This window comes from Alligator sinensis, unplaced genomic scaffold, assembly GCF_000455745.1.
Source record: "Alligator sinensis unplaced genomic scaffold, ASM45574v1 scaffold548_1, whole genome shotgun sequence".
Taxonomy (NCBI): domain Eukaryota; kingdom Metazoa; phylum Chordata; order Crocodylia; family Alligatoridae; genus Alligator; species Alligator sinensis.
The window spans coordinates 273,143-290,026 of record NW_005842973.1 but is presented as its reverse complement, the minus strand read 5'-3'; the positions used below and the strand labels follow the sequence as shown (position 1 = coordinate 290,026).

General features: G+C 42.7%; 1 protein-coding gene across 1 annotated transcript in view; it reads right to left on the bottom strand.

Annotated features, from left to right (window-relative positions):
- TRAPPC8 (trafficking protein particle complex 8) overlaps positions 1 to 16,498 on the bottom strand; it is a 75,269-nt gene extending 58,771 nt beyond the window's left edge. The window contains exons 1-3 of the mRNA XM_025192835.1: positions 16,478 to 16,498; positions 13,537 to 13,731; positions 2,792 to 2,881 (exon numbers count right to left, since the gene is read on the bottom strand). Coding sequence (XP_025048620.1) covers positions 2,792 to 2,881; positions 13,537 to 13,726 — 280 coding nt within the window. The 5' untranslated portion in view covers positions 13,727 to 13,731; positions 16,478 to 16,498. The remainder of the gene's footprint in view (positions 1 to 2,791; positions 2,882 to 13,536; positions 13,732 to 16,477) is intronic.
- Positions 16,499 to 16,884: the final 386 nt, after the last annotated feature.

Below are 16,884 nucleotides of genomic sequence, written 5' to 3'. Positions count from 1 at the left end.
TGTCGGGGGTCGTGTGACCCCAGTGTGTGCCCCTGCCAGTGGCAGGGGGTCAGACTAGATATGTTTAGGTCCCTTCTGACCCCAAACTACAAAGAAACTATGAAACTATGAATTTTGGAATGGCATTTAGGTGCACTGATAATAAAATGTCACTTAACATGAACAGCAGTAAACTTGCTGACCTGGAATTTTGTGAAATGATTGTTTGCCTAAGAGCTAAAAGGGCTAACTTTTTTTTTGTTCATTTACGTAAAAATCATTAATCAGCCATCATATACTCCAAACAAATACATAGCACTTGATTTCTGACACAGGGGGACAGGAAGATGCGCATTAGTTGAAAGTCACCTGAGTGCATCTCAAAGGTAATCTTTGTAGATATGGTGAGGTCTCCTGACCAGAGTTAAAGACCAGAGTTTGGATTAATGGGAAAACAATCCAGAGGTCATTACATGGACAAAGACTTTGAGCAGGGGGAGGAGGAGGGTGTGTTTGTTTGCATTTTTTTTTTTTTTTTTTATACACAAGAAAAAGCTTAAAGCTATGTGCTTACATAAGCAAGCAGTTCTTTCAAGGGAGCCATGTTTTAGCAGCCTAATTTTCTCATCTTAAAGATGAGAAAACTAACATCTTTTTGTTAGTTACTGTTATGAAAGAAGCCTAACATATTAAAACTAAATTATAACAGCATGTTAAAGAACCAAATATCAAAGCTGAAATAAGTCTATACAATAATCAGAACAACTGATGTTAAAAAGAAAAAAAACACAGTATTGGCTACCAATGCTATCTATGTAAGACTGATTGAAAATATATTGTTCTGGGTTTGTGATATTTTTTCACAAGATGAAAAAGCAATTCTATAGCCTAAGGTTCTTGGCTTCTGTCCACCTAAGACTCAAGTCAACTTTATACAGCAGTCCAAACTTCCTTCATCATCCCAGGACAGGTACATGTAACAAAAGCAAGTCCCTGGGTTTCCAAAACAATGAAGTCAGGAATCTATCAAATCCTCAGCGTATTCTACTTACTAACCTACTTTTCTGAAATACTTCAGACTAAAAGTAAGGGAAGGTGAGTGGAGAAACTCCTTGACCCCTAACTAGATTTTGAATATTATCTCAAAGCTTGAAATATGTTTAAGAGTTCAATATGACAAATAATCTAACTGGACATTAGCATAAACCCTAGCCTCCTGTACTGTCCCAATTCTGTGGGACCACTGGATATCTTAACTAAAAAAAACAACTTACTGATCAGGGGAAGAGTTGACATTACTAGATATTTGTAACACTATTTTAGTTCAAGAAAAAATAATTTGAGTTAACTCTCGACTACAATAGCATTTGGAAGGTATGGAATATTCTAAGGACAACATAAGACCTTGGGCAAGTGCCAACTTAACATTAATCTTAACTTTTGCTTAAGAGCAAGCTGATAGAGGTGAAAAATCACCTAGATAAGAGTTAAGAGACATGCAGTACTGCCATCCTGTGTCTAAGGTCACTAGTCAAAAACTACGGAAAAATAATCAATGCTTGCAGTTTTTACTGCAACAGTTCAGAACCTTGTGGACACAGTATCAAGACTGACCAAGACCATCTCTCTTGTGAAGATCAGTAGTAATATAACAGCCACCTTCTACAGCTTACACTGAGAAACAAGACTAGAAACTGGGTCAGGGCAAGAACAAATTACTTTACCCACTTCTGTAGCAGCTAAGAGGCTCTGGTAAAGGAAACGGGGAAAAAAAACCCACAAAAAGTTCCAGCAAATCATCTTTGCTACTTTGGGAATGGATTAGTGTTTCAGAGGTTTATGAAATAAAACTGTAAATACAAGGGATTTGTCCCTAAATAATAATCCAGCATCTCCCTCAGCTGGACAGGCAAGAGCACTTAAATCTTACAGTGTGAGAAAGTGTCCACTAGTAATAGCTTTGATTATTAGGACAATTATGAAACTAAGATTTCAAGGTCCTTGTACTGAAAGGGGATGCTATTTGTGAGACTGGAGGGGAAAAGAGAGCCTAGGAGACAAAAAACCAACATGAAGAACAGTCTGTAAAAACTCAACATAAGAATAATTGAGACATAATGAAGAAGAAAAAAAGCCTATTGAAGACAAACCACAAATTCTTCTGCAGTATCCCTAGATCCCACTGTTCTATTACTGCAGAGCAGAAAATATGCAGCAGCTTAATTAAAGTTTCAAAGTTCATACCTATATAGGAAGAATTAATTCTTTGTAGTTGATACATGAAACTACATATGCTAGAACAGGGCTATTCAACCCCGAGCCCGCAGGCCAGATCTAGCCCCTGGTACCATATTATCTAGCCCACAGGCCTCCCCATAGGTCCAAAAATTGAGCAACAGAAAAGGAGCGAGATTGTTCCCCTGCTGCCAAATTTCTGGACCAACGCAGAACCCCAAGCCCTGCACATTAGCCCGGGTGTACAGGATGAGGGAAGGGGACAGAGGGGTGACAACTTGAGGCTATGCAGGGTCCTATCCATGTGTGTGGGACTAGGTGAAGGCAGCACAGGACTCAATCTAGCCCATCGAGTGGCTCTGCACCACTCATATGGTCTGTGTGGCCAGCAGTTTGAGCACCACTGTGCTACAGGAATTGAGGAAAGGAATTCATGGAAAAAAGGAAAGGCACTGAGGCAACACCAACAAGTCATATACTACAGAGATTTTTTGGGCCTGAGTACTTCAGCTGTGAGAAGCTAGCTGTAATATTCAACCCAACTTGTTTTTCAAGGTACTTACTGTTCAAAGGATACATGCCACATAGTGGTTTAGGAATTCATGATCCGAAGCTGGCATAAACTGAAGAAAGCTCTCTCTATAAGACTCAAACCAGGGAGTAGTAGCTGAAATATACAATAGGTTATTAAAGAATTTTCCAATAGACCAAAATACTTAGAAAGCTTGCTTAATTAGCTCAAATAAAAACTAGACGTGAACAGTCGTATCTACAGATAAAACAAAACAGCAATCATTTGCAAGTCTTGAGGCCATCTTTAAATAGATTTTAATTTTTAAAAAGTATAAAAAGAAAGGAATGCATAACTTCTTTCCCTTTATGGTTATCAATTTAAGAACGAGAGAGAGGGCTATTAAGAATAAGCATGTTTAATGTGAATCCTATTAATTCCAATATTGAGACTGAATACAGACAAGTTAGTTGATCAAGCACAGACCAGGAAGCCTGAAACTCTTATTTATATCCTGTTTTGTTACTGAATCATTGCAAAGTCTTGAGCAAATCAAATTAGCCTCCAAGAAATTTCTATGTTGCTGAAAAGTATGAAGCATCACAGCAGACAAAAATCTGTAGCCTATTTCTAACAACATGATTTTATGCTGTACAATAATTAAGAGAGAAAACTAAAGTGAGGAATTGAAACTTATAGACTTAAAAAAATCATAATGCAATGGAAAGATGTACACTGATAGTGAAAGATCATGAACACAGAAGAAAATTGTTTGGATAAGTAGGGCTAGAACAGAAACAGAACGTCATTACTAGGTGCCGCTGTAAGTATGTGGTTCCAGTAATTTATAAAGCTTTGGAACTCTTAACGTCATGCAGACATCCCACACCTAATGCAAAGCTGCAGGACAGTAATATTTGATAATCAGTGAAAACATTTTCTGAAGGAACTTAAGGTTAAATTTAAAAAGTTTATAGAAGACAAAGCTTAAATATTTAGAGAACACAATGATCTAAAACTACATTTGAGTTGTACGCTTTTGTAACTATGTATAAAACAGATTTGTCGTAGAGAAACCATGGTATCCATTTTCTTAACAGACTAGGGACGCAAACAATTTACTGAAAGTGGAGAGGGATTAAGTATTTGTACTAATTTATAAACAACAGACAAACAAGCCAACATCACAAACACCTGAATTCACAGTAATTTGGACAAGCCTAGAAAAGAGAATCACCCCTGAAAAGAATCAGATAAAACTCTACTAGTATTTGTTACATTGATTTAGGTTCAATTTGTCTGCCCCTTCCTAGGAGCAGCAATTTGCAAAAAACAAACAGACTATTAGATGCTCTGCTACCAGTTAGCAGTAAAATGCTAGAACAGCTGTCTACTGTGTGGCTCTAAGGCAGCTCTCACATTTGGGTGCTCTCTAGTCCAGGGATGGACTATTACTTGGGCTGGAGGGCCACTTAACAAGTTTTGGTGAGCTGCCAAAGGCCACAAGGATAGCCCCACCCCCTGGCTGCCATCTTGGGACCAGATGGCCCACCCCCTAACACCTGACCTTGCCACCAGAGGTCCCTCCCCTTGCCCCAAAAGAGTGGGAGGAAAAGAGCCATCTTGAAACCAAAAACAAAAAACATACACTAAAAAAAATCCAAGATCGACTATAACTTATTTTAAAATACGCATTTGTGCTGATTTATGTGCGTTTGCATAGTGTATCTAGAGGCAATTACATAATAGCTCAAAATACAGTCTTACTCTTGTATATTGTGGGTGAAGGAGTGTGGGGGTGGGGGTAAATGTAGAGGGATGTGGGTACAGGTATGTGGTTGGGAGTGTGTGGGTAGGGGCTGTGGGATTATGGTAGGAAGGTTGGAGTGTGCGCTAGGGGGCATGGCGGGGGTGAGGTTTGTCAAAGGGTATAGTTGTGTGTGTGCGCGCGGGGCGGGGGGAGGCGGGAAATGAAAGGAGCAGTAGTGGCAGCTCCTGCCCAAGTCCCCATCTGCAGATGGCAGCAGCATACCCGGCCCAACAGCACTCCCACCCAAGTCAATGGCCGCACATGGTGGCAGCAGCATGAGGCCAGCCTGGCCCCATTGGACACTGCTCCCTGTGCTCCTCCCCCCTTTCCCTCAGTGGGGCCATACCTGAATTCCCACTCTCGCAGGCAGGGAGGCTGGAAACAGCCTTGGAGTGACCAGGCAGAGGCTTCTCGTCTCTAGCGCTACCTAGCTTGGGGCTGGGGTGGGAGTTGGTTGCTTAGCAACCAGAGCCACACCTCCTGCATGGAGGTGCTGACTTGCAGAGGGGCAGGCCAGGGCAAGGGCCTACAGATAGCTTACGGAGGGGCCTAGGGTGGCAGATGAAATTGCCTGGCAGCCAGATTTTGCCCGCCCCCGGTCTAGTCTTATGAAGTTGTAAAATGCAGCAATTGATCAGTTTTACCAACAGAAAGAAAGCTCACAGTAAGTTTGCCAACCTGAGTCAAGTGTGAAGAAACTTCAAACTGCAAGGTGTATGCCATTCTGAATCACCCAGTTATCTCCACATATCTACTGCTGGTGTCTCACCCTTTTATTAGTGATTGGACCACAGCAATAGCTCTGTCCCAAACTTTCACTGGAATTGGCCTTTCTGGTAGTGGAAGATCTTCACTTTAAGTAAGAGTGACACACAAGCAAGCAATCACTGGGTAAAGATTTTTAAGAAATCTCAATGAAACTGGAGCCCTGTTCAAAAACTAAATACAAAGATTGCCGAGGTACAGTAGCTTTCCATGAATGCATTCAAGGAAGAAAGCCTCGGGTGGTGTCATTTTTGTTTAAAAAAAAAAAAAAATTACAAATACAGTTAAAAGAAAAATAAATTCAAACCATCTACAACCTAGTTTCAAGTGTGCAATGAAAAATGCTCTTCCACTGTTCTTCAGCCCCCTTGAAGAGGGACCTGTATAGCCACCCACACAATCTTCTACAACCTATCCCCTAATAGGGAAAGCACAACGTAAGAGATTACTTACCGGTCTGTAAAGTAACATTACTTAATTTGCTGGAAAGGTGGACCGTTTTAATACTAGTGTGGGGTTACTTTGTATATAACCTAGCGTCATAAGTAACAGTATACCTTTATTACTAACAGCTCTTGAACACCAAATCTCACACTGAGTCCAAAATGACTGTATATTTTAAAACATATAGCTGGCTCTTAAAAAGAAAACAATCAGAAATTACTTCTTGCATGAGTCCTTTCCTTTTCAGCCTGTGCATATACATGATCATGCACAGGGATATTTTCCACAACTATAATGAAGCTTTGGTATACACACACCAATCCAGCTGTTCTTAAATTTAGCGTACAAGAAACAGAACTTGAAATGTGACACTACTTTGCATTCAACCACCTTTCCCTCACAGTGCCCTATGTAACAGTTCCTGGTATAGTTTCATAGTTGGTAGGGGCGGAAGGGACCTGAACAGATCATCAAGTCCGACCCCCTGCCAAGCAGATCATCAAGTCCAACCCCCTGCCATAGGCAGGAAAGGATGCTGGGGTCAAATGACCCTGGCAAGGTATCTATCTAGCCTCCTTTTGAAGACCCCCAGGGTAGGGGCGAGCACCACTTCCCTTGGAAGTTGGTTACGGATCCTAGCCGCCCTGACTGTGAAGTAGTGCCTCCTGATATCTAGCTAGAATCTACTCTCCGTCAACTTATGGCCATTATTCCTTGTTACTCCCAGTAGTGCTCGGGGGAACAGGGACTCTCCCATTGCCTGATGGTCTCCCTTGGCCAGTTTACAGACAGCCACCAGATCCCCTCTCAGTCTTCTCTTGTGGAGGCTGAACAGGCTTAGATCTCGTATCCTCTCCTTGTAGGGCCTGCCCTGCTGCACCCTGATCGTGCAAGTGGCCCTCCTCTGGACCCTCTCCATGTTGTCCACATCCCTTCTGAAGTGCAGCGCCCAGAACTGGATGCAGTACTCCAACTGCGGCCTGACCAATGTCATAAAAAGGGGGAGGATCACTTCCTTGAACCTGCTCACGATGCATCTGTGGATGCATGACAAGGTGCAGTTAGCCTTCCTGACTGCATCTTCACATTGGCGGCCCACATTCATCTTGGAGTCTATAATGACTCCAAGATCCTTTTCTGCCTCAGTGCTGATGAGAAGGGAGTTTCCCAGCCTGTAGGTGTGCTGCTGGTTCCTTCTCCCTAGGTGCAATACCTTGCACTTGTCAGTATTGAATGCCATCTTATTCTCATCCGCCCAGCCCTGTAACCTGTCCAGATCCAATTGCAGCCTGTCCCTCCCTTCTAGCATGCCCACTTCTCCCCACATCTTAGTGTCATCTGCAAATTTGAACAAGGTGCTTTTCACCCCCTCAGCATCGTCGCTGACAAAGATGTTGAACAGTGCAGGCCCGATGACCAAGCCTTAGGGGACCCCACTGCCCACATCCCTCCAGGTCGACGATGACCCGTCCACCACCACGCTCTGGGTGCGGCCCTTCAGCCAATTGGTGACCCATCTGACTCTAGGCACCGACACCACAATCTCCTAATTTTTTTAACGAGAATGGGGTGAGACAGTGTCGAAGGCCTTCCTAAAATCCAGAAAGACTACGTCCACCACGACACCTGCATCCAAGGATTTTGTGAGCTGGTCATAGAAGGCCACCAGGTTGGTCTGACAGGACATGCCTCTAATGAACCCATGTTGGATGCAACTAAGCATACACTCCCCTGCTTGCCCTTCACAGATGTGCACCTAGATAATTTTTGCAAAGAGCTCCCACAGGACCAAGGTAAGACTAACAGGCCTATAATTTCCTGGGTCTTCCTTCCTCCCTTTTTTGAAAATGGGGACCACACTGGTCCTTTTCCAGTCCTCTGGCACCTTGCCAGAGCACCACAAGTGCTTGTAAAGCTGTGCCAGGGGTCCCACAATGACCTCTGCTAATTCCCTCAGCACTCTGGGGTGGAGCCTGTCAAGACCTGCTGATTTAAATATGTCCAGTTCCTCCAGAAGTTCCCTGACTAGGTCCTCTCTGACCCTGGGCCTGGCTGTGCCTCCCCTGGGACCATCAGGGATCCTGGTGCGGGGGGATGACGTGGTTCCTACTCAGAAAAATGGAGGCAAAGAAATTGTTAAATAGGTTGGCTTTGTCATCTGGTGAGACCACCAGATTTCCTAGCGTGTCCTGCAGAGGCCCCACATTACCCAGAACCTTCTTTTTACCCCCTATGTCTTTAAAAAAGGATTTCTTGTTATGCTTGATCCGGGTTGCTAGTCCCAGTTCCATCTCAGCCTTGGCCTTCCTAACAGCCCCCCTACAATCCTGAGCAAAGGAGGTATAGTCCACCCTGGTGATGGCCCCTCCCTTCCATTGGGTGTACACCTCCTTTTTAGCTTCGAGACGTTCCTGGATGCTTTTGGTTAGCCATGGGGGCTTTTGAGTACTCTTTTCCCCTTTGATCCATGTTGGGATTGCCACCCTTTGGGCTTGGAGGATTGTCTCCTTCCGGAATGACCACTCTTCTTGGACTCCCAACTCCCCACCCCTCCGGGACCTCAGTGCCTCCCCAACTAGTCTCCTTAGCTCAATGAAACCCGTCCTCCTGAATCACCAACATAACGGAAGAAGACAACTGTATTATCAATAAGCATCCCCACAGTCTGGAGCTTCTTACAGGTAATTATTTAGCCTTGTAAGGACCTAAAGGATGAAAAAGCTAGGGTGTTCCAGCTGGTTAGGTGCAACAATCATATGCAATCCATTTAGCAATCCGCAACTAACCTAAGATCCTTGGAATAGTAAACAAATACAGGAAGTAATTATTTACTGTACACAGAATCAGTAAATATTCTATACAATATCCTATATTAAATATTATATTGCATTTATCTAGAAGCAAGCTAGGCTCACTTCAGAACAGTGTTTCTCAATCCATGGGTTATGACCCAAAAGTAGGCTGCTAGACTATATGAAAAGATCGCAAACAAACTTTAAAAATGGATTCTCCTTTAAAGGAGAAAATGTGGGAAACCGTAGCTCTTCCCTTGCAGGCTGGCAGAGTTCCAGCCTGCAAGGGGCTGCTTGGGGCCCCCCTACCCCACACAGAGGGGCTGGGGACTGGGGGCAGCCAGTTGGAAGTGAGAAACACTAGGTTGGGGCTGGCCATCTATGTTTACAAATGGGTTCTGGTACGAAAAAGATTGAAAACCACTGCTTTAGAATACAGGCAGTCCTGAACTTATGACTGAGTTATATCAAATGGCATTTACAACATTTGTAAATTGACACCCTGTTTCAAGATTCCCATGCCATTTTCACTGTTACAACGGTCGACACAGCTGCATCCAGCTGGTAAGTCTGTTGTGGTCGGAGGGAGGGAAGGGGTGTAGGGGGCAGATCAATGCCCCCACAGTGAGGGATTGGGGCTAGGGCCAGGGAGGGGATGGTGCGGCTCGCGCCACTGTCCGGCAGCTCTTATCGCCTCTCCTGCCACCAGTCTGGGAGGGCATGGGATGGGGGCGTGTGCCCAGGATCTGCACATGGCTGTGGCTGTGCCAGGCGGAAAGCACTGGGAGTGGGGGCTATGCCCCACTGCCACTTGCCCAGCCAGAGCAGGGCTAACACGAGACCGCTGCCTTCAGACAAGTGGCATGCAGCAGCAGGAGCTGGCCCAGCCTCCCAGAGGGTGTTTCATTACATTATCAATTAGCAGAAAGTGAAAGCCAACTTGTTTCTTTGCAATAGCATTCTTATTACAACCCAAGAACTGCATTAGAATAAACTTGTGCTCCTGATATTTAATTAAAAAACCCAGATTGAACACACCCACAGGACAAAGAAACTACACCATTACCAAAGTTATACTACTAGCTTTAAAACTATTAAGCACTACTACCCACATAGTAAGAGAAGCGGAAACTATTTTCATTTGAAACACTGGAACTCTCCAAGTGCACAATTCCATAGGACCAAACAAGAAATAGCCATTTTTCCCCCAGTACGAGAACTCAGTTTCTCTTTACTATGCATTCAGTCTGACCCTATGGAATGACCAAATGATTTAAGTTAACAGCAAGAATAGAAATATGGAAAAAGTAATGAATAAAGAAGTCATAAAACCATCACCAACAGCTTTTGTTTTTGAAGAGAAAAAAAAAAGTGAGGAACACGCATCTATGCCAAGGGAAGTGCTAAAATAGCTGTAGCAGATCCTAAGGAAAGGTGAACTGAGGGACACGGAAAAGGAGTAAGCGGGCAATTTGGCAAATCTGTACCAGCCACAAGAGAGATACCTGTGTAAAACGTGGATGTGTTCAGTTCCATCAGTGTTTCTTTCCAATTACTGTACCAAGGAACACTAGCTTTAATTGAGCGATCTGACAGAAAAAACAGGGTGTTATTAAGCTAAGAAGGATCAAGTGCATATACACACACACTATCTGCTCTTTGGTTTGGGTATCATGAAAGACTACAACACTGTACCTGAGGGGCCCATTGGTGACTAAAGCTATTCACCTCCCATTAACCAAAAGCAGTCACACTTCAAGTTTGACAGTACAATGCACTGTTACAAGGCTCAGCTTTTATTTGTGGTGCAACCCAAACTTGTACAGATTTCAACAAAAAAAACAAAACAGGGGGGTTGCAACAAGAGGTTCAGAAGCATATATTTTATCTCCCATATTTTCCCTTGAGGGGAAACAATGCTTTATGCATTTAATCCTTTACCAACATTTCTCAAATTATGAAGACAAGGTTTTAACAAAAAGATGAGCTACTATTCATAAATGTCTTCTATTATACAATTTTTGTTGGCATCGGCTCCTTAGGATAAGTTTTCTTCATTTTTGAGTGCTAACTGATGGGGTACTTCCTTGTCCTTAATAAATAATAAGTACACAATGTTCTTGCTAAAAAAAAACAAACAAATGCATGGCGTGAAGTCTCATATGCTACTATGCGGTAAACAAGCCATTTTATCTACTACAAGCAACAATAGCAATTAAATTCAAAGATGCTGAAGAATTTTATGGTTCACATTCTGAAAATAGGTGCTGGGACCACTAATAGAAGCCTACATACTTGCAATAATATTCCCCAGCAATATTAAGAAGAAGAGTCACTGCAGCTTACTTTCTCACGAGGGGGTACCACTGTGTCTAGTTTTCTTAACAGCTCTCTAGCACAGAGAACAGGAAGTCAGATATGCTCTGCTACATATCAGATTCATGCCAGTCAAAAGTAGATCCATTTTGGCAGTACGTACTTGCTTCCCCACAGTGCTCTAAAGCAAAAATTTACTAAGACTAATAATTAAAATGAAAGAAATCACTGCAGGTTCATACAGCCAGAATATCCAACTCTCCCTATGTTGTCAGGGAATCATCTGTCCAGCCGAAGTAGAACTGACAAACTTAAAAATATAAATCTGAAGAACAAAAAAGAAATGGAAACATTTTAAGCCACTTTTGGATACCCAAACTTGACCCAGATCACCATTTGCAGAGCAAAGCATTTCAGTCTTTTATTTAGATATCCTGAATAATGCAGTGTTTGGAATAGTATAGACTCCACAAGAATAAGATAACCTGGTCCCTGAAAGGTGGAAAGTGCACATGCATTTAAGTGGATTCTCCATCTTTCCACAGCCTTCACAATGTAAGCAGTCTTCGCAAACTTAAGCAGAAATCTGAGCGCTAAACAAAAGGGTGTTTTTTTTCAAGAAGCTACAGCATTTAAGACCTAAGAAGTCAAAATTATCCATTTTCCTTCTGACAGTTTTCATATCAGAGTTATAGATTTAAGTTAAAAGACACCTTTATGTCGTGTTCCTTTTCAGATCTCTACACACAGCCTATTTCTACAACATGCTGGCTACTAACCCTCACAGATCAAAAAAGTTTGAGGTATGCTTGTCAAAGCCTTATCGAGGTGCCTCTCAACTCCCTCCTGAGCACACTACCAAGAAATAAGCCCTGCCCATTCCAGTCCTCAAACTAGATCTAACGGCTTAGTGCAGGCGCTGCTTGTTTCTTGGTGGGACGCCCAGGCCTACGTAGAAATGGCTTCAAAATACCCTAGTGTAGCAGTAAACTCCAATGCATGCTGGATGTTAGGCATCTGGCATGAAGGGAGGGGGTAGGGAAGTGAGAGAGGGGGCAGAATATCACACTGATAATATCGAAAAAGTTAAATTAAAAAAAAAACAAAAAAACATTTATACTTAGATTTAAGCACGTGTTTAATCTTTTTGATCATGTCTACATGTAAACCTGGCATTCCCAGTATGAAACACTTATAAGCACACCACCCATCCCCCCTCCCATTCGCACCAAACCCACAAATAGTCACTTTGGCAACTTGAGACCTGTGCCACACAGGTGTGCCTGACAGTAGCTACAAGAGGCATCCCTTGGAGAGACTTCCGTTACATATTCAGATTTGGCATCTGTAAGCGGGAAGAAGTGGGTTCTGGTGCTCTTGAGCACCAGAAGCCATAGACATGCCCCTAGTAGATTATAGTCTTGACTGGGAAGCTTTGCCAATTCTCAAAGATTTATTACACATTTCATTTCTGATTAGTCAAAGTCTTGATATCTGGAGTTTTACAACTATAAGCTTTCACTTTAAGAAGCTCCTAGCCATCATGATCCTGAAGGAGTTTGAAAACATGACACTTAAAGACTCAAATAAAATTACTGCAAAGTAGGTAGCTGCCCAATGCAGAAGTGCTCACAATTATTAAAATTATTCTTTAAATATTGTGTATTGGCAATAGGGATGCACCAATAAAAATGTTCTTGGTTGATACCAATAGTCAAATATTCGCCAGGCATAGTCGACCGATATTAATCTGATAATGGATTTACAGGGATGCAGCCTGTCTCTGTCTGTACTGGCCACGTTGCATCCCTGGCCAATCTGGCAGCAGGGGCAGTGGCAAGCTGTGCCTCCAGCTGCTGGATAGGTAGGGGACACAGTGCGGCCAGTGCATGGCTCCCAAGCCAAAGGCAACAGTGCAAAGAGCCCTGAGCCCACAGTGGGCAGCCCGCCTCTGCCCTCACCTCTCCTGGCTCTGCTCTGGTTAAAAGCATCCCGGCAGTTAAAAATGGTGGCAACAGCGCTTGAACTAAAGCTCATTTGATGAGCTTTAATTTCAGGCACCCGCATTGCCATTTTTAGCACAGGGACACTGATCCCCTGGACAAGCCACCTGTGGTTCTGTCCTGCTCCCTATCCCAGCCCCAGGGTCCCATTCACCACCCTTCCCCAGCCCCAGCCCCTCCCTCACTGTGGGGGGCCTCGATCTGCCTCCACTTCCCCACCATGCCCCTTCCCCTCTGCAGGTTACCTCCAGGGCACTGTTCTCCATGCTGCCCAGTTGCATTCCTAGCCATGTGCATGCATGCAGCTACGCGCACGCACGCAGCATCCGGGGGCCCCAGCCAGAAGGCATATTATATTTATCAGTACATTAATCAGCTATACCGGCAAAAAAAATGCCAATAGCTGATAATGTTAATTTTCCTTTTATCGGTGTCAATCCAATATGGCACCAATTTATCAATGCATCTCTAACTGGCAATATTAGACGTTACCAAGAGCGAAAGTATACCACAGAGCTACTTTAAAGCATCCATATTCTATGTTGTGCAGCAGCGTTATTCAACATTCAAGGCAAGCTACCGATTAGAGAAAAACTCCGAAAGTGTACAGCAAACGCCAATTTCAAGAAAGATGCAAAATTCTGAACACTGAGAAGGCACACAGTAAGTCTTGTTACATACCACTAATATTGAGATCATAATCTCCTGCAGTAATCACATTAGCTACTAATCCTTCAGCAGGTTGACTGATAGACACAACATCATTCAGAAGTTTCCGAATGGCTCCTGGCTGAGGAGGGTGGGTAATAATGTTGTTGACTGCAATCTTCAGGTTTTTAATTATGTGAAGCTGGTTGTTCGGATCCCTCATGTGAACTGAAAAGAAGAAAAGGCTTTGTTAAACTAAATTTTATTATAGCAATTCTATTTTAGTTCTGAATACAAGAGGACCTACTTGATGCATACGAAACAAAAGAAATTAAAAATATCTAAGCTTACATCTTAGTCTGTTGTCAGTCAGGGGGAGGCAGACGGCAGGGAAATGAAAATAAATAAATAAATAAATAAATACAGATGCTGCCTATATCAATTAATTTTATTCCAATAAAACACAAAATTAAACATTGGTCTTGACTACAGAGGGGGCATATCTACATGAGATTTTCACTGCACAGTTGACTAATCAACTACATAGTAAATGTCTCAGCATCTACACATGCACCCCTATTAGGGCTCACAAAACAAAAACTCTGCAGCAGAGTTTATATATTTACAAGTCCTACCCTGCTGGAGAGTTCTCTTGTGTACAGCAGCGCACATGATGACTAAGTCAGCTGGCTGGGGCACAAGGGTGCTTCAGCATGGGGGCTGCCTCCCAGCTAGCTCCACAATGAAGCACCCTCTTGCCCCAGCCATCCCCTCCACAGCACATCGAGTCCAGTCGGAGCAACCCCAGGCTGGCAGGCTGAACCCCCAGATCTCCTGCTGCAACCCAGCTCAATGTGCCATGGTTTAGGTGCACGTGTAAACCATACGCCCAGGAGCAATAAAATGCAGAGCAATAAGCTTTGCACTTTATTGCTTTGCGTTAATGGCTCATATAGATGCACCCAGGAAAGTTCATAAGTAGTATACTAGAGCACGAATTTACAGCACATTAGCTATTCCATGCTATTTTACAATGGGGACACCTTAGGCCAGCTCCTTTTCCTCCTGCTAGGTAGCACAGAGACATGTGTTATAGTTATATAACAATAATTATATTGTAACAGATTGTACATATGCATGAACAAAACCATTAAGTCTGAAAATTTTACAGCTGCGAAGTTATGGAGAATTTAGCGTTCATATGCTATAGTGGCATGCCAACATACTAATATCATAACAGATGTAAATTCTCAAGCAGCATCTTGAAACCACTTTAAAAAAAAGGGGGGGGGCTTTGTTTATCTACAACCTAAATCTCTACATGCAATCCTATCCTACCCTGCTCAAGTCCTGAAAAAACATTTTGAAAAGGAAATGGGTCAACATATCTTCTTAGATCTTAAGGAATAAAAACTATGAAAAGCAGAAGGAAGATCACTTCCCCCACCCAACTACCCTTTCCCTTACTCAAGAGGCAACCAATGCTACCATAATACCTAGGACTCCTACAGCAGCAAGGAATTTGGTAAATTGTACCTAGAATGATTCTAGGAAAAGGACTGCGCCCTCTACGGAGGAAGGCAAAAAAAACCCAAACCCATAATGGTCCTTGAAAAATATGGTCTGAGGAAACATTCCTTTCCGGCTCCTAAAAAATCCGGCTACTGATTTAACTATGAGCACAACCTACCAGTAAGGGACCCAAAAGTTTTTTTTTAAGGATTATTAGAGACATCAATGAATCCAAGCCAATACCTTAGACTTCAGAGAAAGGAAAAACTCGAGTAAAGGAATGCATTCAAGTGCTGAAGAAAAGTTTCTTCCTGATCCCAGCAGGAACACTAAAGCATGGGATTAACGCAACACAAGCATTGTAGACACAGGGTTCTTATGGGATTGCTTACACTAAAAGAGGATAACTCACTGAAGTCTATAGAAGAGTAAGTAGCAGAAAGCAGTTTCTCAGAACTAATGTTTTCATAAACCAAAACAAAATAAATTTAGAAATCAATCATACTTGCATCATTATGCCTACACACTATACCCATTTTCATACTATACAGGCTTAGAAAGCTAAGAAAATGGAACAGTCAATAACTTCAAATACTTGGAAAATTAAACAAAGATGTTAATTGTAATTCTTTATGTACCACTTGCACTTCTTTTTTTATGATCATATGTCATGTAACTGTAGTCTGCCTACATATTTTTTAAAAGTATAGCAAACTAAAAGAGACTTCTTCAGTTTCATTTCAGTATTTCTGAGATCAGCAATATAATCTTAAAAAAAAAAATAAGAAAAAAAAGAAACCACCACCACCACCACATAGTTTTAGAGTCAAACTCCCTTTCACCCAAAACCAGATTCTTGCAAGAAACAAGACTTCTTATAGGCAACAGCTCGTCACAGCAGCCAAGTCCATATCGAATTTGGCTTTGATTTAAAGCCAACCTGTATTATTCAGTAGATAAAATTTAGACCAGAAAACATACAAAACAAAAGTGATAGCTTTTACTTGAATATTTTAAAAATATATTCCAGTAGAATTCTCCTTTTCTCCCATGACACCTTGAAACATGAGCAGCTTCAGCTTTGAGCTACTCTAGCCACTTATTTTTTACTTACTTTTTATTTTACTTATTTTTTTATTAAATTTTCCCCCTGCCTAAAAATTTAAAAAGCAAGACTTAAAAAAAGCAACAAACCAATGGCTAAATGCCCCCAAACACTATTCTAACCAGGAAAAAAAATCCATTTTATACTGCAGAAAGCAGAAAGCCTGAGTTTGTTACAAAACAAGTATTTTTAAAAATGTTAAGCAGTTACAAGTGTGTGGACCGGGAGCGATCCGGGCCCTTTTTCGCACCACGCGGGTTGTAGCCAGCAGCCCGGGCACGCTGGGTAGGAGAAAACAGGCGACACGCTAGAATTAGGCACGGACGCTTAATGGTTGATTCAAGATTGTTTACTTACACCAAAGATGGTCGCGGTGTAGGCTGGACAGTTTCCCAGGCACAGCTCCACTTAAATCCTCGTTTGAGGACTCAGACAATATTCGGATCACTCCCACAGAGTTGTCGAGGCTCCGTGGATCCTTTTCATAGATTTCATTGCGCGCAGGGAGAGGGATACGTCGAGGATTGCGAACGGCGACGGGGAGAGGCTAGAGGCTGATCAGACCCCTGTTGCCTGCTTGAAATGCACTGGGTCCGATAGGCTCCGCAGCACTTAGAGATCTTCACACAGTGTGAAGTCTCCTCCTCCTGGTGTTTGTGGAGTCCTCCAACTTGGGCGGAAACCACTCAAGCCTTTTATACGGCTAGCCGCCACGTGTGAATAATTTCACGCAAGCCAAAAATGGGGCTCGAATTATAATACAA